General features: G+C 40.3%; 1 protein-coding gene across 1 annotated transcript; it reads right to left on the bottom strand.

Moving 5' to 3' along the window:
• Positions 1–195: 195 nt before the first annotated feature.
• Positions 196–26,789, bottom strand: chrd (chordin). The gene is made up of 21 exons (XM_077566825.1): positions 26,525–26,789; positions 25,440–25,543; positions 25,210–25,336; positions 21,794–21,946; positions 21,527–21,644; positions 21,352–21,439; positions 18,891–19,032; positions 18,431–18,568; positions 18,165–18,247; positions 16,173–16,320; positions 14,131–14,237; positions 10,226–10,505; positions 9,894–10,135; positions 9,687–9,800; positions 7,081–7,272; positions 6,912–7,005; positions 6,596–6,652; positions 6,358–6,461; positions 4,502–4,765; positions 2,686–2,779; positions 196–1,212 (listed from the first exon to the last, which is right to left on the bottom strand). Exons 1-21 carry the CDS (start codon positions 26,664–26,666, stop codon positions 1,148–1,150), a joined length of 2,856 nt encoding a protein of 951 aa, XP_077422951.1. The 5' UTR covers positions 26,667–26,789; the 3' UTR covers positions 196–1,147.
• Positions 26,790–27,315: the final 526 nt, after the last annotated feature.

Raw genomic sequence — 27,315 nt, 5'->3', positions numbered from 1 at the left:
TTGTCATCCTTTTTTTTTTTTAAGTTTATTACTTTTACTTTTTCTGCAAAAAAATCTTTTTTTAATATTTGATTTCACAATGTTCAAAATGTGTATGCTACAATAAAGGCTCTGATAGAAAATTAACTCATGAAACTGGAATAAACAAAGCATGACAATAAATTGAGGGATTAGAGGCATCGATAACCGCAGATCTACATTTGACCATCATCTGTTTTATTTTGGATCCACACCATTCAATAAATACAAATACAAACAAGCATCATGTTCTTAAAAAAAAAAGTATTAAAAGAAATCATACAATATTACTTAATTCAAAACAGACAGGTGGCAAAATAGGAACAAGTGAAGCAGAGCAAAAGTGAGATCAACAAGAGGCTCAAGGTTAGCAGAGAAACAAGAAGCAGCTGAGCATCTTGGAGCTTCTCAATGTGTGATCTCAATGCTGCCAAAAAAGAACAGAAAAAACACCGTGGAAACACACTCTAAAGGGAACAAGAATCTTCTGGAAACTCACTGAAATGTCCCCAAAATAAAGAAGAATAAACTTGAAACTTGCCACCCAGTAGGTTTGCGCTCACGTCTATCTGTACAGCTGTTTAACTGTCATTTACAAGGCATCACATACACACACTCACGCACACACACACATTAGGACTCAGACATTCACACATTCATCCGTGTCTTTACGTTGTCCAGTGAGAGCACTCGAAGTAGCTATAGTACAGTAGCTGTGGCTGTGCTCCAAAATAGAAGTCTTGTCAGCAACATTCAACTGAAACCCACTCAACAGCCCAAAGCTTCCATTCAAAAGCTGCCTTGCTAAGTTGCTGAATATTTAAACAAGCGAAAATCTCTAGGAAAATTTCACTCTGCAGGTTTGTAGCGTCTGTTTGGTCATCTCCAAGGTCACTAATCCCTTGGAAACTTCTGTCATTTGTTAGTTTTCATCTTCTGATTTTCCTCCTGTGCTCTTCACTGTCCTTTACAATCTTAAAGCTGACAACTAGGTGGGTGGGAGATGGTGGGGTTTGGGGGAGGAGGTGGGGGGTTGGAACATGATCGGCCCAGTGCGCAGTTCTGGGTTTGGGAGAAGGATCACTTTGGCAAAGTCGTCATCGGGGTTCTTTGAATGTTGCTAGTTAGCTCAGTGTTTCCGGCTTGGCCGTTTGTCTACAGCTTTCATCATGAGTTCATCTTCGTCTCTCATATCTATAAGAAAATAAGTGACAAATACACTTAAGATTTCAGTTCTGATCAGGGTTATTATAGTTTTGGAATTCTCATTTTAGTTAGCTTTGAGTTTGAGTTTTGTTTTTTAAATTTAGTTAGTTTTAATTAGTTTTCAGGGTGGTTCTGTTAGTTGTTTTTTTTAAATGCTAGTTTCAGTATTAGTTTTAGTTTAAAAAAAGTGTATTACTTGTGCGCAATATTTAAAAAACACCATGGTAAAATGAAAAAAGTAACTCATTTCTTACTTAGAGTTGTATTTCGGCTCAGTTAAATGGAAAAGCAGGCAAGCTGAGCCATTGGAGCCAAAAGTCAAGCACACAAAATTGTTGCCTAGGAGCAACATCATCTCTAGATGCTTTTCTATTGGCTGCTGCTAGATGATGCCACTTCTAAGTGACACAATTTCAAACGTCTTTATACTGGTTAATATCAAAATAAATCTACTTAAAATCACATTTAAAATCATCCCACAAGACTCATGCATAAAATTAATTACCCAAGACTTAAACGAAGGAAATTTTTACGGAAACGTATTGCATTCACAACCTCCTGTTTTTCTAACAAATTTTTGGGGGGAGCTTTGTTATTTTGAGTATTTTTTTGTAATTTTCAGTTTTTCTGAATATTTTTTTCTGTTCTACTGATTGTTTTGAAGGGGGGGTAATTATTCCGAAAAACAGGGAAAAATAAATAAATAAATTTTAAAAAAAAACTGAAAAAAAATATTATTCCGAAAAACATAGGTTCTGCTTTTCTGCTTTTTTTTTTTTTTTTTACCTCTGAACTTCAAGTGACTCGCTAAGAGCGGAAGTGGACACTTTCCCGCATACATGCATACATGCATGCATACATGTATATGCAATAAGATGGTCATGTTTACTTACTGGGTCTCAATAAAGGAATGAATGTGTATACTGTATTAAGGTTTGTTATCTAATCTCTGAGGGAAAACAGAAAAAAAATATTAAGAAAAACAGAAAAATTATTATTTTATAAAACAGGGCCAAATTACTCAGAAAAACTGAAAAAAAAATAGGAAAAACAGGAAAATATGTATTTTTTTAAACAAAAAAAAACCTCAAAAAACAGGGGGGAAAATATTCAATGAAACATTAAAAAAAATACTCCCAAAAAAACAAAGCTCCCCCCCAAAAATAGCCAGAAAAACAGGACTTTTTTTTCAAGTGAATTTTTTCGCTATAATTATAGTTAGATTTAGTTAGTTTTGTCAACACAAAAAGTAGTTTCAATTAGTTTTCTGTAAAAAAAAAAAAAATCATTTTATTTGATTTTGTTAACAAAATTAGTTTTTTCAACTTTTGTTGTATTTATTTACTTTTTCCATTAATTTTTCAATCACTAAAATAACCTTGGTTCTGATTCAAATTTGAGGGTTAGTTGTGATTGGCTGGCAAGCATTCCAGGGTGTAGCATGCTCTGACAAGCACTTACCGATACAGTCAGGACAGCACGAGCCGTCTCTGCGAGTGATGTTGGAGCAGGTCAGCACCGGACATTGCTTGCGCTGACATTTGGTCACACCATGCTGTGGGAAATAAAAGAAGAACATTGGTTGGACGTGTAGCTGGACAAAAAAAACACGTGTGCTTCATTTTTCACTTTTATTAAATTGAACCCAGAGGGAATGGCCATGGTTCCCAAACAAAACACTGGCACTGACTGTCATTTATTTAAGTTGATATGGAAAGCAAAAGCAGACCTTATCGACACATCTGGCAGAAGCAGAACAACTACTTCGACTTTACATATCTGAAGAATGCAATTGCAATTTTAACTTTCCGATTAGTTCAGTTTTGGTATCTAATAATGCTCAAGGGAAATTTCTCATCTTTCGTGCACCACAAGTACTACTTTTGTTAAACACATAGCTCTTCTTTCCCATGACAGTATGCATGATGTAACTCAGTGATATGTCCTGTCCGGGCCTTCCAGACTTTCTCTGAAGGCCTAAACATGATCAAAAGCGCTGACCTTCATTTAAAACTTAATATAAATTTGTAAAATATTGCATTCATTTATTTCCGACAGTCTAGTGTGTCTTGGTTGCGCATTTTGCAGTCATTTGTGGGTTATTGTTATTTTTTTGTCCAAATCATATGTCAGCTTCCATGTGTTGCTTTTTCAGTGTTAAACTTCCCGACGCCTTCAGACTCAAGATTGCAGGCCCCGTACAATTTGAAACAGCGCAATATATTTTTTTAAATTTAAATTTTTAAGAATCTGAACCAATCACATTACAAATTGAGCCCACAGAACGTAATCAACGCCCGCTCGCAGGTTTTGGGGCGATGTCCCAAATTTTCTGTCCTCTGATTGGTTCAGAGATACTTGAGTAGGAATCATTACATGAAGCCGGAAGAGGACAACATACTGGAAATTCATTTTCAAGGCGGACTTTAAAAAAAAAAAAAATGAAAAAAACTAAACTATATTGCGAGGATTAGTCGGACAAAGTTTGTAGCTGGCTAGCTTGTTTCAACCCGGCAAAGGATTTATTCACCATACAGTGGAATCAACTCTGAGCACATCGACATGGATGGCAAAAGAGAATGGAGTTTGTTTATAAATAAGCATCTCGAGGGAGTAGGTTGTATTTTATTTTTAACTTCTTTTTTAAATGTTTTATTATTAGACATGTTTTGAGAGAAATGATTGTGAACTGTGTTACACTGTTGTGACGAGATTTGGAGTTGACTGTTGTAATGAAGCCGAATGGACAGATGTTGTAATAGATGATAAATCTTTGGCAGTGATTATTTTGCCGTAACTGGCAACTCTCCTGCTAGCGTGATTTTACTGTGAACGGTTCTGATTGGTCATTTGCCATACACCGTCTCGTTTTGCCTTGCGAGCACTTATCTTAGCGGTTAGCAAAGTTGCCAGTCGCGGCAAAATAAGCACTTCGTAAACAGTTTGACATATTGGGGCAGGGATACTTAGCCATGACAACGACAAGAAGTGAATATTTTCAATTTAAATTGGTTCAATGGAATACTAGAAACTAGCATATTGCTACATAATGCTAACCGCACTCAGTTGTCATGGAAATGAAAACCAGACTCGCCATTGGCGAAGCATTATGTGGGTGTGATGAGGTTTTTTTCCACAATGTCAGAAGCATAAAAATTGTACTGAATATCCTGGATTAAGATTAAACAAGATCAAGTCAAACATCAATTCTTTATAAGTCCTGATACTTTTGTCCATATTGACTGGTTTGATATTGCTTAGCTTCGACAGCACTTACATCACACCAGCAGTTGATGCACTTCATCTCTCCCACCAACGGAACCCACGGATGCCAGTTATCACTGTTCTGGTAATAGTTCTTGCCGAATTTGCAGTGTCTCGGCCCATCAGCCTGCATCATGTCGGTGTGTTCCAGGTCCCCGGGGGTCTTCTCCTCCTCCGGACACTCCTTACAACAGTCTGATGGATTTCGTCTCACCGGATGACTGCATGTCAACATCGGACACGTCACCTTCTCGCAGTGTACCTCACCTGTTGAACCCTGTGAGGGGTGAATACTTTTTATGAATCAAAGCTTGATACTCATATCATACATTCAAATAATAAGCTTATTGTTACAGTTATGAAATATTGAACAATATTTTGAAAAGAGATTAATGACAAAAGAAAATATATACAAAAATAATGTGGCCATAATGCAATTGTATGACGGCGTGTTAGGGCCACATATAAATATATTTTTTTTAGAGGGTGGGAGCAATATTCCCAGAAAAAAAAAACTCTCAAATTTACCACTTTAGTAAGTGGCAAAATTGTGACTTTATAAAGTGGCAAATTTACGAGAAAATAACTCGTAAATTTGCGACTTTACAAAGTGGCAAATTTGTGAGAAAAGCAACTCAAAAACTTATGAGAAATACACATAGCATAGTTATAGTCTAATGTGAGGATTTATTGGTGGTTAATGTGACACTGTTTGTAAAATTAAAAGGCAGGATGGAGACGGATTAATTCTTAATTTAAACTTTACCCGTCATATACTGCGGCTAGAGCGACAACACTTCTAAATCCTCTATCAGCTGACTAATAGTAACCAATCAGAAGCTAGCGTACTTTAGGAAAATGCAGATGAATGACAGAGAGCAGCAGATTGGACACATCTACTTAGATACTTGTACAAAAAAATACCAACATGTTTGAGTGTGTAAATAATAATTCTGGAAACATAAATGTCCAAGTAAATATTTATTTTAACAAATTAACTTAAATGCTTGATCCTCAGGGTGTGAACCTTCACAAAGCGAGGCATCTTTGTTGCTGGCCTTACCCAACAAAAAGCGAATGCTTAACATGATATGGTTAAAGCCATTACTATCTCTTTATTTGAAAACCCAACCGAAAAGTTTTGGCACGCTACATGCATTTCTCGTAAGTTTCGGAGTTGTTTTCTTGCAAATCTGCCACTTTATAAAGTGGCAAATTTAAACGTTTTTTTTCTCGGAATATTGCCATCACGCTCTAAAAAAGATATATTTATATGTGGCCCTAATACGCCGTTGTACAATTACAATAAATCTAAAACATTTTTTTTTTTAAACACAATAATTTTGACGGTAACTGAGTCCGCCTTTATGTGCTACATGACGACATACTCTTACGTCACTGCACAAATTCGTTCATTGCGCCTTGTTCATAACCTTTAATTAAACTTTATATGTCGGGATTGACGTAAACTGAGAACAACCTATACCAGGGATCTCAAACTCTACTTTGATGTCAAGTAGGGGACCACAAACAAGCTCCTGCAGACCACAAATGGGCCCCGGGCTGCAAGTTTGAGACCCCTGCCTTATACTAAGCATATATAGCATATTCTCAATTATAACTAGTCATTAATATGATGCAGTATATTGTATATTAACCCTAATTATAGTCCCCAATTCAGTTATTTCTTCTGCATTTCATCTCTCAGTCTGCCATTTCTGAGAGAATGCTCTCTGTATTTCCACATATTACTCAAACAAACTAGTGAGACATGTATTCAGGCCTGTTTCTGGGGAGCTAACACAAGTTAAATGACCCATTAGGGGCCTTGCAAAGTAAAGCCAGATGTGAGTGCCGGTGCATGTATACCTTGCAAGTGCAGACGGCACATTTAATGTAACCAAAGGGAGGTACAAAAGGATGCCATGTCGTTCCTGGGGCGTGCATCTTCTGGTCTCCCTCAAAATAACAACCTAAGAGAAAGACATTAGATTGTTACGATGATGACAGCTGGCAGGAAAATAATAACCAAATGATTTGCAGTCTATACTTGCAAACAGAAACATGACACAAACAAATTCCAGATGAGAGAAAGAAAAACGCCCACCTTCGGGATTTTCTTCCACTTTTTCAGGAACTTTTGTGTCCTTTGTGTCCTTCCTTTCTGGATGGCAAGAAAGGAACAGAGACATAATTAATGATTACAGAGCAAAAGTGGGATGCGTATTACCAGAACTGCAAGTAACACACAACAAATATTGTGACCTGTTAAAAAAAAATCACAAATGTCAAAGATACAATATTTGTAGTAAATAAATAAGGTTATGACAAAGTAAGTGAAACTGGACAATTTCTCGTGGCACACCTGATGACCTCTTATGCCACACTGGTCTAATGTCAATGTCACAAAACAAGAAACTCACCATCACAGATTGGGCAGCATTTATCATCAGGCTGGATAGTCTGGGAGCAGGTCAACATCGGGCAGATTACTGGATCACAGATCACTGTTCGCTTCTACAAAGAGAACAAACACCCTTCCTTATAGATTCAACTTTCAAAGTTACATTCACACTGTTTCTTTTTATTTACCTGGCAACTGCAGGAGAAACATTTGTCATAGTTGGGAGTCCAGCGGGATCCGTGAGCGTGGTACTGGTTCTCAAAGGAGCAGGTATGAGGGTCTTTCTTCAGCACTTCGGGATCTTTGACAAAAAGGCCGTCAAATTCCGCCTCGTCTACGTCGCCATTAGTCCCAAACTCGCAGTTGTTGGGCACATGGACCTGGACAAATCGCATGATTGTCAAGACAATTGAAAGAAAGGGAAGCAAGATTGCTGCACACGTAAGTGTTAATTGTTGCTAAATAGAGCTTCTCTGTCCACAGATGGTGATTAACTGCATGTGTTGGACCTCTTTAAAATATATACAGATGGACTCAAATGTTTCAGTATCAACTGGAGAACTCACGAAAGCTGCGAGTGGACTTCAAAAGAGAGACATTTTCCTACAACACCTGTCATCTGTTAAAGTGAGTTTTTATACAGTATGTGTTCATAAGTGCCACTGTAAGTCAACTGTGGCACAGACACATGAACACATTTAACCAAGCCTACCAAGGACTGACGTCCAGATATTTTTATTATTGTTATCAGGTTCGGAAGATAAAAATTTAGCTTTTATCTTTGACTTGACTCACTCGCAGCTTCATTTATCAAAGTTCTGTTTAGTGGTTGTTTGATGCAAAATTTTGAGATTATTCCTACTGCACAACCATCATAACAAACATAGTGTTAAATTATACTCTTTATACATTCTTTTAGAAAATGTCATTAGATTGGTCCGATGAAAATGTCATCCAATATTTGTATCCATCTAATGTATTTGTTCCCTAAAGCTCTTGTCCTCGTTAGATTTTGCTGGTTAACTACAATAGAGCCTTTATCCCAGCTAACATTGGGTGAGAGGCGGGGTACACACTAGCAGGGTTTGGGATTTTTCATTATAGTTACTTGTTATTTTGCTTTGACTTTTTTTGAATTTTTATTAATTCAGTTAGTTTTGATTAGTTTTTAGAGCAGGTCTGTTAGTTTATGTATACTATATATAAATTAAAAATTATTTCTTTAAAGGGGCATGATATAAGTTTGAGTGTTTAAATAACCGGATTTTTCCCCCACACATGTTTTAAAAATTGTACAATGGACAGGAGGCACTATTGTGGCACAACGGTTGTTGCCCCTATTTTCCTATAGAGTGAAATAATGATGAGGGTGTCGGGTATGAAACTTAAGGTTTCTGCCTGAGCTGGACGTCAGGCGTGTGCACGCTCTCTCTCTCTCTCTCTCTCTCTCTCTCTCGCCCCATGGTAGCATTCGGAAGGCGGAAGTGTTGGTAGTGTGTGGACGCGAGCGTTGAAAAAGTCAACTCTACGCGACGGGATATAAAAGTGTGTCAAAATAATAATAAACAAGACAGCAGTGCAACCCTCCGTCTCCCGGTGGCTCATTTTGTTCGACCATCAGGCCGAAACGTTGGCGACATGCAACGGGAGTATTCCCAAGAGGCGATTCCGGCCCTAGAGAGAAAAATCTCTCCTGCGTCTCCCGACCATGGTCAGCAGACCGAGCAGGAAAGGATAACACCTGTCTAGTGTGACAAAAAGGGCAATAGTGAAGTCGGACGCCGTTCAATATTGGAGCAGTGTTCAACAGGTGAAAAGACCTAAGAGGATGAAACAGGACCCAAAGCTTGCTTTCTTCTTGCTAAAAAGGTAAGACCTCATCACAAAAATGTGATAGTGCCTATTTATGATGAGCAATGCCCAATAAAACTACCACTAACATCTTGGCACTTCCACTTCTATTCCACTTTTTGCCAGAAGGGTCGACAAATCTGCAAAAATTCAGAAACTTAATCATGCCCCTTTAATTCTAATTTGTATTAGTTTTAGTATTAGTTTTATAGAGTATTTGTCAAGTGCAGTATTAAAAAAAACAATGCCACTAAGTTCTGTTTTGTTTTTCATTCACACAAACACATACACATACAAACGTGGTCTCCCAGGTAGGGAAGTGAACCCACACCAACCTGCATCATATGCAAGTGACGGCTCCACTCCGCCACCTGGAGCCCAGTTCTGTGTAATAAAGTAAACTACTATTCTCAAACAACTATTTGATCTGCCTTCTGCATGGACGTACAGCAATACAATATTTAAAATAAACCCCCGAAGCTCACCTATGATATTAATTGACAAAGACAAAAATGAAGGACATTTATAAAATAATTATACTTCGTGTCAGTTAGTTTTATAAGTGTAAGATGAAAAAAAAAAAGCTTTATTGTTTTTATTTTACTTAGATAACAAAAAAAAGTTTTTTCTATTTTAGTTTTAGCCTTTTTTTGTTACTTTTTGTTAACTATAAGAACCTCGCACCTTAGACAGGTAAGGCCTAGTAAGGTCTATGTCCTGCAGTTATGTAGGTAATAAAATTAATAAAAATTTGTGTCCGTTTTTTTTTCTTCAGTAGGCCTAGTTCTTCTAGGATGGACTGTAAATATTGTGGAAATACCCCCAAAAAACTAATCGAAGTCCACTTGTCACGCTCTGAATGAAAATGTTATGAATAAAACACAGACTACAAAACATGAATAAGGTGAACAATGACTGAGAAAGAAAACTTATCTTCACATACCCGTCCTCGAATTTCTCCCCTTGGGTTCAGCTTGGTGCTGACCTGGATGAAGGCTGTTCCTTGGTCTAAGTGCTGCAGTAATTCTGCGCTGATGTCCTTCAACACTCCCTGAGCCTGGAGGAGATGATTGAGATTGTGTTCTGGTTCTGTGCTTGTGGGCCTGTGGACCCAGCGCTGCGTTTCTCAACAACGTTTGTGGCAATGTACCTGCGAGCCATAGAAGCCAGTCAGCAGCCTCTTGTGGTTGACGCTGCTGTCATCCAGCTCGCCGATCTCGGCGAGGCCCTGCAGGTGGGCGTTCACTGTGAGGTCATCGCCCTTGCTGAGGCCCGCCACAAGGATCTCATAATGAAGGTGACAGTATTTGTCCACGGACACCCAGGCGTGGCCAGAAGCGCCGGTTCTAATTGGGGGTGACACAAAGTGGCCGGCAAGAGGGGTGGGCAACTCTAGAGGAAGATTCAGGACAATTTAATGAGATGAAGTGATGGTTTTGTAAATGTACAATGTCTCCAATTATGTCATTTAATGATTCTTACCATGCCTTGGAGCCTCCAGGCCACTATAGGGCAGCGCTTTGATCTGACCCCTTAGTTCCCCCTCCTGGTTTTGAGCCGTAGCCACGTTGATGAAGAGTTCATTCTGCAGCAGCATGTGAATGTTTCGGGCCTCCAAGCGACTCCAGATGCCCACCGCCCTTCCTGTGGCCTTGTTGTACTCCGGCGTCAAGTCGTACAGTACTGAACGTTTGTTTCGCCGCCGTGGCTTCAGCTCAATTGTGAGGCCAACCATGTCTCCAGTTAGACCGGCAACTTGAATCTGAATACGGGGTACAGAGATGGAATTTGTATCGAAATTGCAGGTATTGCTCCATTTTCTTGCCCACCAAACAAACACTACATACTGTACATACATACAGTGCATACACTATTGCTAAATTATTGTTAAATTTTTTATTTATTTTTTTAAAGCTGTTGAAAAGGTCATCAAATCAACAAAGCTAGTGGTAGACTTTTCCCATTTATAATACAATAAATGTGTAATATGAAAAACTAAACATTTGCTATTTCTAGAAAAATTGCGAGTGATGGCTGAAACATTGAAGCATTTAGAATAATGGAATGATTTTGAATGATATCGAATGATACAATGACCTGGAATGTGCTGAATATGTAGAAGTTGAAATAGTTTGAATTGGTCAACATGTGGAAACTGGAGGTGAAATTTTGTGAATTTTGTGAGCAGGAATAATCAATGAGATGGCTTGAATGATCTGAACAGGTTAAAGTTGAAATGGTTTGAATAGGTCAAGTAATGTTTAGGAAGTGATGATGTATAAACCCAATTCCAATGAAGTTGGGACGTTGTGTTAAACACAATTAAAAACAGAATACGATTTGCAAATCATGTTCAACCTTTATTTAATTGAATAAACTACAAAGACAAGATATCGCTGGCGACATGTTTTTTCCCCCCAACCATTAACATTGCATAATCAAAGAGAGCAAGGCATTTCCAAAACTTTAGATTGGTCAATACTTCGGAAAAATGGCACCCACACTGACCAAAAGTATAGATTTTTGAGAAAATATTGAATTTGCCAGATTTTGACTTGCGAGGTTTTGGACCAACCTAAAACAATATGTAAAATTCAAAACTGATAGACTATTGTTTTAGCAAATAATCAGAAACTGAATTTTATGGCACTATCATGTTCCACAAAATGCTGGGTCAGGTGACAAAAAAGACAAAGATAAAGTTGAGGAATGCTCATCAAACACTAGTTTGGAACATCCCACAGGTGAACAGGTTTAATTGGGAACAGGTGGCTTCCCTGAATTGCTCAGTCATTCACAAGTAAAGAGGTTCCCCTCTTTGTGAACAACTGTGTGAGAAAATAGTTGAACAGTTTAAGGACAATGTTCCTCAATGTAAAATTGCAAAGAATTCAGGTATTTCGTCATCTACGTGGAACTGTGGGCCAGCTCTACACCCTTGGCAGGATCCTCGAGGGTGCATGGGAGTTCGCCCAACCAGTCTACGTGTGTTTTGTGGACCTGGAGAAGGCGTTCGACCAGGTCCCTCAGGGAGTCCTTCGGGAGTATGGGGTGCTGAGCCCCCCTGTTTGGTCTCAATACGACCGGTGTCAGAGTTTGGTCCACATTGCTGACAGTAATTCGGATTTGTTTCCAGTGAGGGTTGGAATCAGCCAAGGGTGCCCTTGTCATTGATTCTGTTCATAACCTTTATGGGCAGATTTTCTAGGCCGGGAAGTTGAGGGGGCCCAGTTTGGTGGCTTCAACATTGCATCTCTGCTTTTTGCAGATGATGTGGTGCTGTTGGCTTCTTCAAGCCCTGATCTCCAACTCTCACTGGAGCGGTTTGCAGCCGAGTGTGAAGCGGTTAGGATAAAGATCAGCACCTCCAAATCTGAGACCATGGTCCTCAGTCAGAAAAGGGTGAAGTGCCCTCTCCGGGTCGGGGATGAGATCCTGCCCCAAGTGGAGGAGTATCTTGGGGTCTTATTCACGAGTGAAGGCATTATGGAGCGGGAGATCGACAGGCGGAGCGGTGCAGTGTCTGCAGTCATGTGGACTCTGTATAATTCCGTTGTGGGGAAGAAGATGCTGAGCCAAAAGGCAAAGCTCTCAATTTACCAGTCAATCTACGTTCCTACCCCCACCTATGGTCACAGCTGTGGGTCATGCCCGAAAGAACAAGATCCCGGATACAAGCGGCCGAAATGAGTTTCCTCAGCAGGGTGTCCGGGCTTTCCCTTAGAGATAGGGTGAGAAGCTCGGTCATCCGGGAGGGACTCAGAGTCGAGCCGCTGCTCCTCCGCGTTGAGAGGAGCCAGTTAAGGTGGCTCGGGCATCTGGGGACGACCCAGGAGACGCTGAAGGGACTATGTCTCTCAGCTGGCCTGGGAACGCCTTGGAATTCCGCCGGAGGAGCTGGTTGAAGTGGCTGGGGAGAGGGAAGTCTGGGCTTTCCTGGTAAAGCTGCTGCCTCCGCAATCCAACCCCGGATAAGCGGTAGAAAATAATCTAGAGATATCACTGCACGTAAGCACCAAGGCCAAAAAACAACATTGAATGCCCGTGACCTTCGAACCCTCAAGCGTTCACCCTCACTGCATCATAAACCTACATCAATGTGTAAAGGATATCACCACATGGGCACAGGAACACTTCAGAAAACCAATGTCAGTAAATACAGTTTGGCAATTCATCCGTAAATGAAGCTTAAAGCTCTACTACTATTTGCAAAGCAAAAGCCATTTATCAACAACGCCCAGAAACGCTTTTCTGGGCCCAAGCTCATCTAAGGTGGACTGATGCAAAGTGGAAAATTGTTCTGTGGTCTGAAGAGTCCACTTTTCAAACTGTGTTTGCAAATAGTGGATGTCGAGTGTTCCTGGCCAAAGAGGAAAACCATTCAGACTGTTATGAATGCAAAGTTTTAAAGCTAGCCTCTGCGATGGTATGGGACTGTGATAGTGTCAATGGCATGGGTAACTTACACATCTGTGAAGGCACCATTAATGCTGAAAGCTACATACAGGTTTTAGAGAATCATAATGCTGCCATCCAAGCAACGTCTTTTTCATGGACGCCCGTGCTTATTTCAGCAAGACAAAGTAAAACCACATTCTGTATTATGAAGCGTGAAATCCGACAATGGCGACCCTGGACTGTTGAACAGCTGAAGCTATCAAGCAAGAATGTGAAAAAAAATCCACCTACAAAGCTTCAATAATTAGTGTTCTCAGTTCCCAAACGTTTATTGAATTCTAGGTCACTCTTGGAAAATACATTTTTTATCTCAATGAGTTTCTTACCTGGTTAAATTAAGGAATGAATGAATAAAATGAATGAATGAATGAATGTTGTTGTTAAAAGAAAAGGTTATGTAAACACAGTGATAAACATGACCCTGTCCCAGCTTTTTGGAACGTGTTGCAGCCATAACATTTTAAAAGTTAATGGTTATTTGCTAAAAACAATAAAGTTGATCAGTTTGAACATTAAATATCTCGTCTTTGAAGTGTATTCAATTAAATATAGGTTTATCATGATTTAACACAATGTCCCATCTTCATTGGATTTCCAGAATATGTCTGAATATGGGATTTTGGGGGGTGAAAAATTTAGAATTTTGGGAATGTGCAAAATCATTCCCAAGGTGAATTGAGTGAGCTGAATGATTTAAATTTCAAATGGGAATGCTGTAAACAAGTTAAATATGGAAATAAATTGTTAACAACCCCGTGAGAAATTGCTCCTCATTAGGAATGAATGGTGAATTTTTGGGTGAAAAATGCAGAATTTTGGAAAAACTGTTAATATTTAGAGTGAGAAAAAGTGGGTGTAATTAAAAGATGTGAATATATTTGTTATTTCTTCAGCCTTCACACAGCATTGAAAATCCAACAAATCCATACCTGATAATCCAGCGTGCCATTATCATGGAGGTTAAAGACGGCGGAGCCCGAGCCTCCTGTCTTCCCAGGAGTCAGTGCATCACCGCTGGACAGCACGCTTTGAATGGCTGAACCACACACAAAGTGACTTTCATCAAAATCTGCTTAAGAACATTTTATGCTCATATTACTGATGTTCAGCATTTTTCCCACAGACTAATCCTCCGTTAAAACTGCTGCAGTCAGACGGCATGCAAAAATGAGGCAATCATTATTATTGTCATATTTGCTTCTTAGAGGTTGATGATACTCACACTGTGTTAGCATATCCAGTGTACAATGCACATATCCCTTTACATGTGACCTACAAGAGTGAGTGAGACACATATGATGATAGAATGTGGTTGCACTGTCTGGCGCATTCACAAAAACACACCCAAGGTAAGTCTTGGTATGAGGTAACCCTTGCTGAATGCAGCAAGCTTAAAAGGATTGGGAGGAATTAGAAGCAGAGGGGGGATATCGCCGTATGAAAATGAAAAAGCGGGCAGAAAAAAGTTGAACGGACGAGGCCATAGTTGAACTCAAGGGTTGAATGATGAAGAAGAGGAGGAAAGGAGAACAGAGATGAGAGTGAAAAAAACGTGTTGGGTTTAAATTCTTCACACATTACATCACAGCACTAACAGTAACAACCGACAAGGAGCGTCAGGTCCAGCAGACTGTGACCATAAGACGTGTAAGCCAACTTTAGGTGTGCGTGTGTGGTTGTTTTGGGGGTGGCAGTTGGGGGGCTAAGCACCATTGCAAGTCATACTGTATGCTATGATATGACCGTGTGTGTGCTTTAACTTCTGAAATTTCTGTTGATCTCTTCACACAGAGATTTGGTGGGACAAAAATGTCTAAAATCCCATTTTGTTTTAGATCCATTACTGAAAAAATGGATAGAGGATGACACCAATACCAACAGATAAAATAAAATATCCCTCCATTAGGGGATTTATACGTATGTAAATGGTATAACATTGTCGATTACTCACTGTCAGTAGAAGTCAAGCCACTGGCGGCCATCTTTTGCTGCCACTCACTTAGTCTGCCTACCTTCAATACATTTATTTCTCTGCGGCGGAAAGTGCTACATGCATATTTCATAGGTGGGAATGTGATTTTAAATGTTCTTTAATAAGGTATATCCAGAGGTGGGCACGTCAATGAATTTTGACCGTCCGTCATTCAGCAATCGTCAACAGTCAGTACACCCTTCCATTATCGTCAATCTGTCAATATTTCAAGCCAAACCACATTGTAAACATCAATCCGTCATTCGACATTGTTCAGCAAAATGAGCGTCCGTCAACGTTTCCCTCATTCGAAGTGGGCATCCGTCAATACTCCGTAATTCGTCAATCCATCAGAAAAATGAGCTGTCCGTCATTAATGGATTGCCAAATGTATTGATGGATTGACGAATACATTGACGAATACATTGACGGACGAAAAACCCCTTCCGACAATGCTTAGTTTGTCAATTTTCAAAAGTTTCCCGTAAATCGGCAACAAAATGGGCAGACGTCAGTGACGGTTTGACGGACCTTCCGTCAATATTGACTGAATGCCCACCTCTGGGTATATTTCTGAGTGCTAGTCAAAGATTCGTCTGCATCATGTTGTCAGAATCATTAACAATGAAATGAAAGCAAAGCCCATCAGGGCATATTTCGCTACGAAATGTAAACTTAACTTCTGTCAGTCACAACTCATGATACTGACACAACATACTCTGAATGGTCGATGCAGTTATGTTCGTTCCTTGAGAGGCTCTCATTACTTCATACCATAATGCTGGTGGAAAACTGATAACCGTGTTTTTAGCTAAATATTAACAAAAATTGTCAGCAAAAGTGTTAAGATGGTTGCCCTCTAGCTTCAGCCACGAATGGCCTAATGATAGTCCATTTATATATAAGTCTGTAATTGTGTGTGTTTTTTTGTTTAAACAATCACATGAGACATTACCCAAAACCATGTCTCATCAAGTAGACATATTTGGTTGTACTTACTGTCACAAGATTTTCTGCCAGTAATGAATCCAGAGATCTGCTGGGAACGGTGACCCTGTGTTGCTACGGCAATCTCCAGTTGCCCGCGAGAGAGCCAGAAGAGTTCGCGGCTATTCAGGTCTGTCAGCACCTCTGCAAAGTCTGGATCCTGCACAGATTGGAACAGTAAAACACACACTAAGATGCTGATTGAACAAACAGTCAAACTGAAAAGTCCTTCCTCCTATACACAACCCCAGTCATGAAACCGTAATGAACATATCAAATATCGCCCAACTGTTTCCAACATCTCACAAAGAGGAGCTAAGGACAGCCAAGACAAGCAAAATAATGAGGGTACAATCAAATTTCCTGCAGAGAAACTCGGTAACCACATGTGCACCAAGACTACAAATATCATGAAGAACACAAATGACCGTGTTAAAAGCATCCCATGACACGCATAAAACAATGTCTTCAAAATCTAGCGTGCGTTGCAGTTGCATGCTGAGATGAACTCCTTGTAGACTACACTCTAAAAGATGTGCATCATTGAGAACACCAGAGCAAATGCAAGATTAACAAGGCAGATGTACACAAGTGATAAAGAAATGTTACTTTTATGACCTGGGGCCTCAGCTCAATATAAATATATATGTACCATAAATCCGTGCAAGGATGAGCCAAAATGTAATGGACGGAATGGGCACAATAAGGATGACAGAGTATGGTGTCATCACTCATTACAGGAGAAAGAGGGATGATGTGCAGCATGTTTTTGGATGCCTTTGTTACTCAGCTTGATCCACAAAACTGAGTCAGTGAATTGCGTTTAGGGCTGGACTTCAAGAACATTAAAAAGAGGTCATGTGGCAGCAGCTGAGCGCACATTTTTCACATGGTCGCACTCGCTGACAGGCCTGAAAGAGACGCGTCGGTCCTTCACGTCATTCCAAGCAGAATTAAAACCAGGCTCTCCTTTCATCGATTCTCCTCCCCCCTTTTCCTCTCTCCATCCATCTCAGCCCACAGACCGCTAACCACTGGCATGTGTGAGAAGTGTGGATGCAGTCCATCTTCCGTAGCACGCCTCCCTCCGTCTCTCATCCCAGCCTCGCATCTGTCTCCGGCAAAGACGCTCTCTTGCACTAAAACAGTGGTCCCCTGCCACCGGGCCGCAGCCCTGTACCGGGACCGGGCCGCGTCGGGCCGCACAGTTGAAAGAATAAAAAAAACGTACTCTACTTCCGGTTAATTGATTAGCCGAGGCTTAAAAATATTTTATTTTGAAAAGTGACCAGATTCTCTCTGTTTACGACGGACTCTTGACACGTCAAGATGCTAATCATCTCAGTCGCGTTTTGTTACCTTTGTTATGGTAGTGGACTTGCGTTTGTTGTCGTAGCCTTTTATTAATCAGCCTACGAACAGCCAAGCACCCCCCCCAACCCACTGGGTTGCCGGTCCGCCAAAGTTGTGGACATGTATGAACCGGTCCATGGTGAAAAAAAGGTTGGCGTCCACTGCACTAAAACACTTTCTCTTCTTCGCTGTTTTTTTCTTTTATCATGTCCCACTGTTGTTAGCTTAGATCAGAGCGATGGCGACAACAGTGGAAGGATGTGGTGGTCAGACCACATCCATCTCAGAGGGAAATAGAGGGCGTCTCACTGTAATTTTTGCTCTTAAACTATAACAACCCCTTAATTTTAAATCTGTGACTAAAACCCAAACTACCCTACTCATTGCATGCTGCCAACCTGGTTATGTTTCTATCACTATTTGCTTGTTAGTTACAGCTAGTATGCAAAATGTTGGTTGAACAGTAAAGCTAAAGTAAAGGAAGAACCTACTTTTTTTTTGGGGGGGGGGGTTACGATGAAGAATGCATAAATATCAAAGCCTCTGCACAAGTGGGAGGGGGCTAAATATGAATTGCTTTATGAATTGTATTTTTTCTGAGTTGCCTATTTGTCAAGTTGGACATTATCAGCTGCTTTGACTGTTACTCACATGAGATGTGATGTTGGCTTGGATCTCTCTCAGGATGTGTTGCCTGTAAAGCAGTTGAACTCGAATGGGAACCAGAAGGGGTTCTGTGGAAAAAACAAAACAAAAACAACATTGGTCCCCGGATTTAAGACTTGTAATAGATGGAATGACAGAATGAGGGATGGAATCAAAACAAGAGAAATGTCTTTTTCCCCTGAAATAAAATTAACTAGATGTACTCTTTAATTACTGTTTACAGCATTTTAAACTCAAACCGCTTCCTCTACCTTTGTCTTTGTTTTTGATAAGGCCTTGAAGGATGAGGATAAAGTGGAGGTTGTTCTCTGTGTCACTTAGCGTCAACATGGCGATGCCTCCCATGCCTGCGTTCTCCTCCTCTGACGTCAGTGTTGAGCTGAATGTCTCTGTTGACAGTGAATAATAAACAGAAACTGAGGATTTGTATTCACTTACTTTATTTTGTAAACGCTGGGATTATTGAGCGCTACAAAATAAGCACTGAGTGCAAACCCCCCCAAAAGTGCATGCTAACCTACTCACTGGTTAATACGCGAGTAAAAAAATTACATTTGTAAAGACATTAATTGTCTGCTGAGAATAATTTCCAATTTAACACTATAGGTATGTTCACTGTTATTTTTGTAGTTTACTGTGGCATGGAACTGCACTGCATTAGAGGTACCAAGAAGGATAAATCAAATGCAGTGATGTCCCACAAAAGCTCACCAGCGAACAGAGCCCTGTGTTTGATGATCTTCCCTTCCACTTCCTCTTGTCTGCCGGTTGATGTGCTCATGCTGATGCGCAACTGTTCGTTCTGCAGCTGTCGGAGAAGAGGCTTGGCAACGTTTTTCCATACACCACATATCTAGGCACACAAAACAAAACAAAGAAAAAATTAGTACACAGCAAAATCGCCAGTCTTAGATTAACACTGAGAGTGTTAAATCTAACACTAGAAAGGTGTTTATGTGCTCCCCAATGAGTGTAAATTTGACACTTGTCAATGCTTTACTTTGTTCACACATTGTTACTCCAACACTGTATAGTGTTAATAATGAACAAAGAAAAAATTAGTACACAGCAAAATCGCCAGTGTTAGAATAACACCGAGAGTGTTAAATCTAACACTAGAAAAGTGTTAATGTGTTTATGTCCGCCCCAATGAGTGTAAATCTGACACTTTTCAAAGTGTTACTTTTTTCACAGTTAACCAGAGTTACTCCAACACTGTATAGTGTTGATAATCTACGCTGGTAGTTACTCAGTAGCAATGAAAGTACTCTACACTAGTGTCAATGTTAAACATTTAATTCTGCACTTAACTGGTGTTTAAACACTTATGAGTGTATTGCACTTGAGTCAGTGTTAAAATGTACTTTACATTTTGGCAACTGATAAAACGGCATCAAGAGCAACTGGGGGTTCAGTATCTTGCTCAAGGATACTTTGACATAGTCACACCGGCCTGGGATTGAACCCACACTTTTAGAGTTGGGAGATGACCACGCCACCCCAACAATGACAATTGGATGTATCGCTATTGAAATGTCGACAGCGCAGTGTGTCTTTTTATCCTAACAGTATTAAAATAACACTGCTTACTACATATTTGACCGAACACTGGAAATTTAACACTGACCAATTTGCTGTACCATATTTTACGGACCATTAGGCGTACTGTGTTATTAGGCACAATGCATCAATGAATAGGTCTATTTTAAAACATGTTCATACATAAGGTGCACCGAGCTATAAGGCGCATTCTTATAGCTATTTACCATACAATGCTTCTTTGTGAAGCATTGTATGGTAAATAGTTTATTCTTATTGTACTATGTGTTTTTTTTTATAGATTTAGCGTTATTATGCTAGTGTCAGCCCGGACACGAAATATCACTTGCTTTTGTTTGCCGTTCAACTACACAGGGCTTGCGTCGAGCAGAGAAGAAGGGGGGATCCTCCAATAGTAAAAAGTTTGAACATCCTCGTCAATCTGGTGCCCGTTGGTTGTGTAATGCGAAATGCTTTCTTGGTTGAACTCAACATTTGCCAACCTTTTTTGCTCGGTACCGGCAGCTATTGGAAGCTGGCTGTGTCGTTTACCTCGCAGTCCCACGTTGTAAAGTTAGAAACTCGCCGCCAGCAACACTCAGCTTGCATTTGGTCTGACCGCTGCATTAGGTTAGTTGGTCTACATTTGATTCGATGATTCTTAGACAGGGTAACAGGAAGTAGTTCCAGTTCCGGTATGACGAAAACATAGAAGCCAGGGGACACTGTTTATTTTTCGAGAAGATTAAAGGATTTTATGTGCGCTTTATGGTCTGAAAAATACGGTAAATCTGAGATTATTCATTCTCATTACAGTAAAGATTCAGGTCTACAGTGAAGCATTTATCCAATGACGCTCGTAGACAACACATCAAACAGGTGACTTTTCTTTCAACTCCAGGCTGCAAGTGACGAAATGCGTGCGCGTGCCGGCACCTCATAACTCAGAGTTCAGGGATAATCTCCATTTTAATTATCGATGGTGTTTGTCCCCTCGCTAGGCGATGATGTAACACGTCAAAAATCCTCTCCTTCCCAAAAGTTTTGCCCAGGCGAACTCCCTCATTGCCTCTCATTTCTTTTATGCGCCGGAGTGTTTTCTCTGGTGTTGCACACTGACATTTATCTAAAAAAAATAATAGGCCAATTACTGGGGCCTGTGTTTCAGAGGCTCCTGTCGTACGGAGCTGCATGAGCCTAAAATGGAATGTGTGATATGTGTATGTTGGCAGGAAGTGATATGTAGTGATAGCTTCAGACATACTGTACATGTAAGGGGACTACTGTTGCACACACAACCGCTGACTAATTTATGAGGATAGTCTCAGCCTTTTGAATGCGACATAACCGTCAGACACTTGAGGCGGTTTCGCTGAGATGTTTCATTTTCTACATTCGGGTGAGTAATAGTTGATTGTAACCGAAGTGGTTCATGTTTGAGGGTTGTCCTGAAGCCAGAGACGACGTGTGCGTGCTGCTGTTTATTAGTGCAGCGTGAATTATGGCACAAGAAGTCATGGAGTCAATTCATATATCACTAGGGAACTTCTCTCTCTCAGGAAACACATGCACACGTCATAAAAACACTGCTAACAGAAGCAAGATGATTTCCTTTTTCCAGATGAAGTCTTACCATGTCTGACTGTCCCATGGGGACTTTGTACTCAAAAGCAGTGGCACCATCTGTACCCAAGAAGAGGATTTTACTAGGACGGGCCATTCTGGAATAACAACAGACATTCGTTGTACAAGTGAAATTTCCGCAATCATTTGCTCTCTTGTTTCGTTCATTCTTAGCAACTGTTTACTTTTGGTATGTGATGGAGAAGGCCAGGCTGGTTCTGGTCAAAGAGAAGCGCGCTCTGGAAACGGCGCTGGAGCTCGGCAGCCATGATTCTGTCACTCCTGTCAACAGTGCTACAAAGTCTGCAGAGAGGGTGAGTAATTTGGTCAACAACACATGCTTGCTTAAATCATCACACAATTTTTTTACTAGATAAATATGTCATGGATGATGTCAGTTTTCAAGTCGTTTTTGTGTGAACTGGTGATCCACTGTGAGTGATCCTGCTCACCAGTGCGGCTCTCCTCCGGGCCCATGTCCTCTGAGCTCAGGTAGGATCTGTCGTTGTAAGATTTGTGCAGGTCATCCTCCTTCCCTTTGTCCGTCTCATGGAAATACTCAAAGCTGTCCAGCATTGGGTCGCTCTGTTTCTTGTCTTCGTCACCTGCGCATGGAGAAGAACCAAACACTGTGGGACTTTACCCAAATTTCCCACACCACAACTACAATTATAGCCAACTAATTAAGTTCAAGCACCATTTTAAACAATTATAGTTATTTCTCTTCTGGGTATTGGAACGGATATTCTGTTTTGTCTGGCAAGACCAAACACGCCTTTCAAAGCATATCCTGCTCATGTTCCCCAAAGTCTGGTGGGCAGATGGGACACTAGTGTCAGCTGTTTGCCTTTGTTCCTAAATTTGCATTTGAGGATGAAATATGTGAACATGGGCAGCCAAAGAGGAAGTTTGGCAAGTGAGAAAGAAGAAAAGCTAGATGTATTAAAACAAGGTGCTTCAAGAGAGTCAAAACATCACAAACACAGAATAAAAATCTGCTCTGGGTTCATTCTCTTTTGAAAATAGAATTAACCATGAATCCTCCGTAACGCCACGGCTATTTTGGCGAATCAGAAAACAGAACCTCAGAACCTTCCCAAAGATTCATCAACCCCATTAAAAAATATTGTACATCAGGTCCTAGGCCTTCCTCCCAAATTCCAAAAACATGGATGTTAATTGTCAGAGGTGGGCATTTTACAAAATGTTCCTGGCTGTCATTCGTCAACGCCCTAGGCACCATCGTCGGTCCGTTTTTTTTTTTAAGCAGAACCAAACTGCAATCATCACTCCATCATTTTATTTTAACCACACTTTCGTCATCACTCCAACATCAGTATTTTAGGATAGTACTAACTCCGTTAGTACTATCCTGTCGGTCCGTCACTCAGTGACGAACTGACGGACGAAAAACCACTTTAGTACTTAGTCCGTCATTTTCTTCAATAAATGCTCTCATCATTCGTCAGAAAAACAAGCGTCCGTTAGTGATGGATTGACGGATTTTTTATTTATTCATTATTTATTTATAGATAACCTAAGTAATCCTAAAATGCTGTTTTTAAATTCCGAAAGCTAATAACTGGTTGGTCCACCCTCAGCAGAACAATCGAAATCTAGCATTTTCTACAACTGGCAATGAGTCTTTAACAGCTCTGTGGAGATATTTTTGACCATTGCTTTCTTGCAGAATTGTTTCCATTCAGAAACACTGGACGTTTTTTAAGCATGAAAAGCCTTTTAAAGGTTATGCCGCAGCATTACAATCAGATTCAAGTCTGGACTTTGACTTGGTCACTCCAAAACTTTTAACTTTTTTTTTTCAAGCCATTCGGTTGACTTGCTGATGTTTTTTTTAGTTTGTTTTTTTTATCATTGTTGTGATGCAGAACCCACATGCTCTTCAGCTTGAGGTCACAAACTGATGGTCAAACATTCCCTCACAGGATTTTCTGCCATAGAGCAGAATTGAGGGTTCTAACAATCACAGAAAGTGATCCAAGTCTTGAATTAGCAAAGCGGCCCCAGACCATCATACTACCACCACCATGTTTAACTGTTGGTGAGATGTTCTTTTTCTGAAATGCTGTACTGCATTTATGCCAGATGCAAGGAAAGACACAACTTCCAAGGTTTAACTTTTGTTTTGTCAGTCCATAGTTTCTTCTCCCAAAAATCATTCAGATGTGTTTTGCAAAACAAAAACAAAACAATCCTGTATGTGTTTTTGGGTCAACAGTGGTTTTCGCCTTGGAACTCTACCATGGATGTCATTTTTGACCCGTCTCTTCCTCATTGTTGAGTCATGAACACTGACCTTAGGTTATGTTGGTCTGATCTTTATCTTTTTTTGGATGTTCTTAAGCAAGAACATAACAATTTTAGAAGGGGACAAATACTTTTCCATGCCGCTGTATAGTGTATGTGCCCTGCGATTGGCTGGCAAACACATCCAGGGTAATGTACTCTCTCGTCCAAAGTCAACCGAGATAGGCTGTTGCTGTCTGACCTGTGAACCTAGTAAGAAATCAATGGATGGTCACTTTTGTTAGAAGAATTATATATTGATATATTCATACGTATAAACTAGAAGAAATACAAAAGCACTAACGCTTAGTTAAGATAGTGAATTTTCTACAATTAACACCTGAATTGTTGTTTTAAGAAACCAAATGGACCTGCTGCTTTCGTGCTTGATGTCTTATTTGCATACACACATCATCACTCGTCACTGCTCGACAAGGCGCACACATTTGCTGTTCTGGGTAGTGTCACACTCAAGACTCCCTACCCAGTAATACGGAATGCTCAGGTGCACCAGCTACACACACACACACACACACACTCACACATCTTTTCCATCACTTAAACAAATATACAAGCTGCCTTTGTGCGAAAGCTAAGACGAACACACTCAACCTTTTCCTTAAAACATGACCACAACACACATACACAGTCTTGACCCTGTCCTGATTTTGACATGAGACATGAGACACGCACACACACGCACGCACGCCTACGCACACGCACACACACACACACACACACACACACACACACACACACACACACACACACCATAGAAGTCAGTGTTGTGAGACTGCAATGCTTTCCCTTTTACTTTCCATTCCATTACGAGACAGTGAAAAAAACACCCAATCTGCTGAATAAGAGCAGTAAGAACCCCCAGACAGTGTGCGTTTGTTTGCATATGTGTGTCAGTGGAGGAATATTTTAATAAGATGGAATTGTGTGTGTGAGCGGTGTGAAGGCAAGGTAGACAACATCATGAGGCTAAATAGATTGGTGGTGTATTTAATGTAGTTAAAGGACTTGTCCCAGGCTTTGTCTCATTTTAATTGGACAATCAATTATTATTAATTAAGTCTTTATGCTGCCCTATTGATTATTCACTGAAACCGCAATTCCATGTATGCAGGTACATCCAGTATGTAAACAGACACACACATATATACAGTATATATATATATATATATATATATATATATATATATATATATATATTAGTGATGCCAAATTTAAAGAGTTAACTAATTAATTAATCACCAAAAATTATCACATTAATCCCTTTGATCCTTTAGCTTGACAGCGGATGGTTGTTCATTATTATTATTATTATTATAATTATTATTATGATTAATATTATTATTATATAATTATTATCAATCCTTTGTATAATAATAATAATAATTATTATTATTATTATTATATTATTACTTTATATCATTATTATCATTCATTTGTATAATAATAATAATAATAATAATAATAATAATAATATGTAGGCTTGATGGGAGAAGAGGAAACAAAGACCATTTTTAACAGACAAAGCATGCATGTGTCTTACCTTTTGGACAGGTTTTGCAGCAGTGTCCCGGCAGCAAGATGGGATCCTCACAGTCCGGATCGGGACAGTCCTGCTTGATGTTCTTGCAGTTGACTTTCCCATATACCTTTCCCCGGCGACTCTTTTGCTGCACGACATCATTGGGAAGAGATACGTTTGGCAACAGTACAGCATTTGATTACAAATTGGCTTGATCCAGGAAAGAAAACATGTATTGAATGAATACTTACGGGGTCACAGTGGCACTGGACACAATGCATTACACCAAATGGCTCCCCCAAATCTGGGTGCCATGCGTCCTCCAGCGAATACAAACGACCCCCAAATGAGCATCCTGTAGAAGAAATATTGTTGGATAGATAGGACATTCCTGGCTATGTAAAAAAAACATTGTAAAACTGGCATGACTTCACCACTGCCTTAGAGGAAGAACTGTGTAACACAAAAAAAGTAGATCCAACTTTGCAGTGGACCAGCAACATCCTGCACAGCTCAATGCCCTGGCATGTTGGAGGGGAATGAAACTCCCAGAATGCTACACAGGTTTCGTGTCTCCCAGTCCAGCATCCTGCCTCATCTCAATGATCCATGCATGGGAGCCATTCAACTTTCCACTCTGCGATGATCAGAGGTTCCCTGGCGTACTATACTGTATGTTCCACATTTTTCTTTACAAAGAAAATGATTTATATGCAACATGGTGCATAAAAGCTGGGGATTAGTGGGAGGTTAGTGTCATTGTTTATGCATGGTTTGCAGTGACACTTTAGATTTAAATTTTAATTGCTGATTTATTGCAATTTAAGGAGAAATGTAGTTCAAATCTAGTCGAGTTAGGGCACATATTGTTTAGCCTCACTTCTTTTAGCTATGGTAACATCTTGATTTAGTTTTGGGCTTGCTGAGAATAAACAGGTTTCCATTGCCCCCTATTAAAATGATTGCACTCTTCAACTAGTCCAAACTGTGAGCCACTTCGGCTTGAAATGAATCATCTGCAAGGAGCACATGCTTGTAATGGAAAGTCGATTGATTAGAGTTTCCATTGCAGAATTATATGTTGTGACGCTCTCCCGGGTCGTTAGCTGCCTCGTAAAAACCGGCAAGAGGCTTTGAACGCGCGGGGATTTCACACAGGCATCAAATGTGGTTATGACTCACATGTTTGCCTTTAGTTTACACACAAAGCAACGCTGAAGAAGGTTTAGCACTTTAGCCGGAAGGAAATTTGAATACCGAGAGGCAAGGAAGGAAAAGCTTATCAGTGCATGTATCTAATGAGCCTAATCAAGTTGTAATAGAGCTCCTGGCTTACCTGACAGGCCTTTAGAAGGCAGAGGTTCTCTCTCAGGCTGGATGGGCAGCGAGTGAGACTTGATGCGCGAGGCAGCCTCCACGCACGCACACACGCAGCAGAGCACGCACAGCACCGCGCCGAGCACGCGTGGAACCAGCATCGCCGTGGTCCGTTTGCTATGTTCAGTCCTCGAGATTCTTCAACCCCCAAAATAATAAACAGCAATTTTCCAATAGTTTTGCAAACAGATCTCAAGTGATCTCAGTTCAGTGCAATCTGGACCACAACCTTCCAAAGTGCCGCCCCTCTCACTTTTATAGCCTGCTTCCCTGACAGCTTGAAGCAGCCACCGGCTGGGAAGAGAAGGGGGGCAGATAATAGGTGGGATGGGTGATGGGGGTGGGTCAAAGCTGGATTACCAATTGGATTCCCCCCCCCCCCCCTCCCCTCACCATCACCACCACCACTAGGGGCCCTAAAAGACAAACTTATTCCATTAAATGCTGTTTTTTGCATTGGTTCATTGCGAATTTCATGGAAATAATATAGACAACTTTAACAGGCCATCCAGTTTAGAAAATATATGACAAATATGACTTATGCACTGACTATTTGTATTTCAAAACACAATCAAATAAATGAGAATGAGATGAACATTTTCCAAATCGTGTACTGTATTGTGAAAAGTCCATGTGTGTTTTTAGTTGGCTGAACCCCCTCTCCCAATTGCTCAGACCTAAGTGACTTAACAGAAACGAATGAAAATATTTGGAATAGCTAAAGACAACGCTTTTCAATTTGTACTGGCT

This window comes from Vanacampus margaritifer, chromosome 5, assembly GCF_051991255.1.
Source record: "Vanacampus margaritifer isolate UIUO_Vmar chromosome 5, RoL_Vmar_1.0, whole genome shotgun sequence".
In the NCBI taxonomy this organism is placed as follows: Eukaryota; Metazoa; Chordata; class Actinopteri; order Syngnathiformes; family Syngnathidae; genus Vanacampus; species Vanacampus margaritifer.
The sequence above is the reverse complement of the archived record's forward strand: the minus strand, read 5'-3'. Positions and strand labels throughout refer to the sequence as shown.

Bases quoted from the DNA above. Each gene is read 5' to 3' on its own strand.
- chrd (XM_077566825.1), bottom strand. From the start codon at position 26,666: ATGCTGGTTCCACGCGTGCTCGGCGCGGTGCTGTGCGTGCTCTGCTGC. The intron at 19,033-21,351 runs GTAAGACTTCAT...TTGTGTGCCTAG, and splicing joins CCATGGGACAGTCAGACATG to ATATGTGGTGTATGGAAAAA. The intron at 16,321-18,164 runs GTGAGTAACAGT...CAATCTGTGCAG, and splicing joins AAGCCAACATCACATCTCAT to GATCCAGACTTTGCAGAGGT.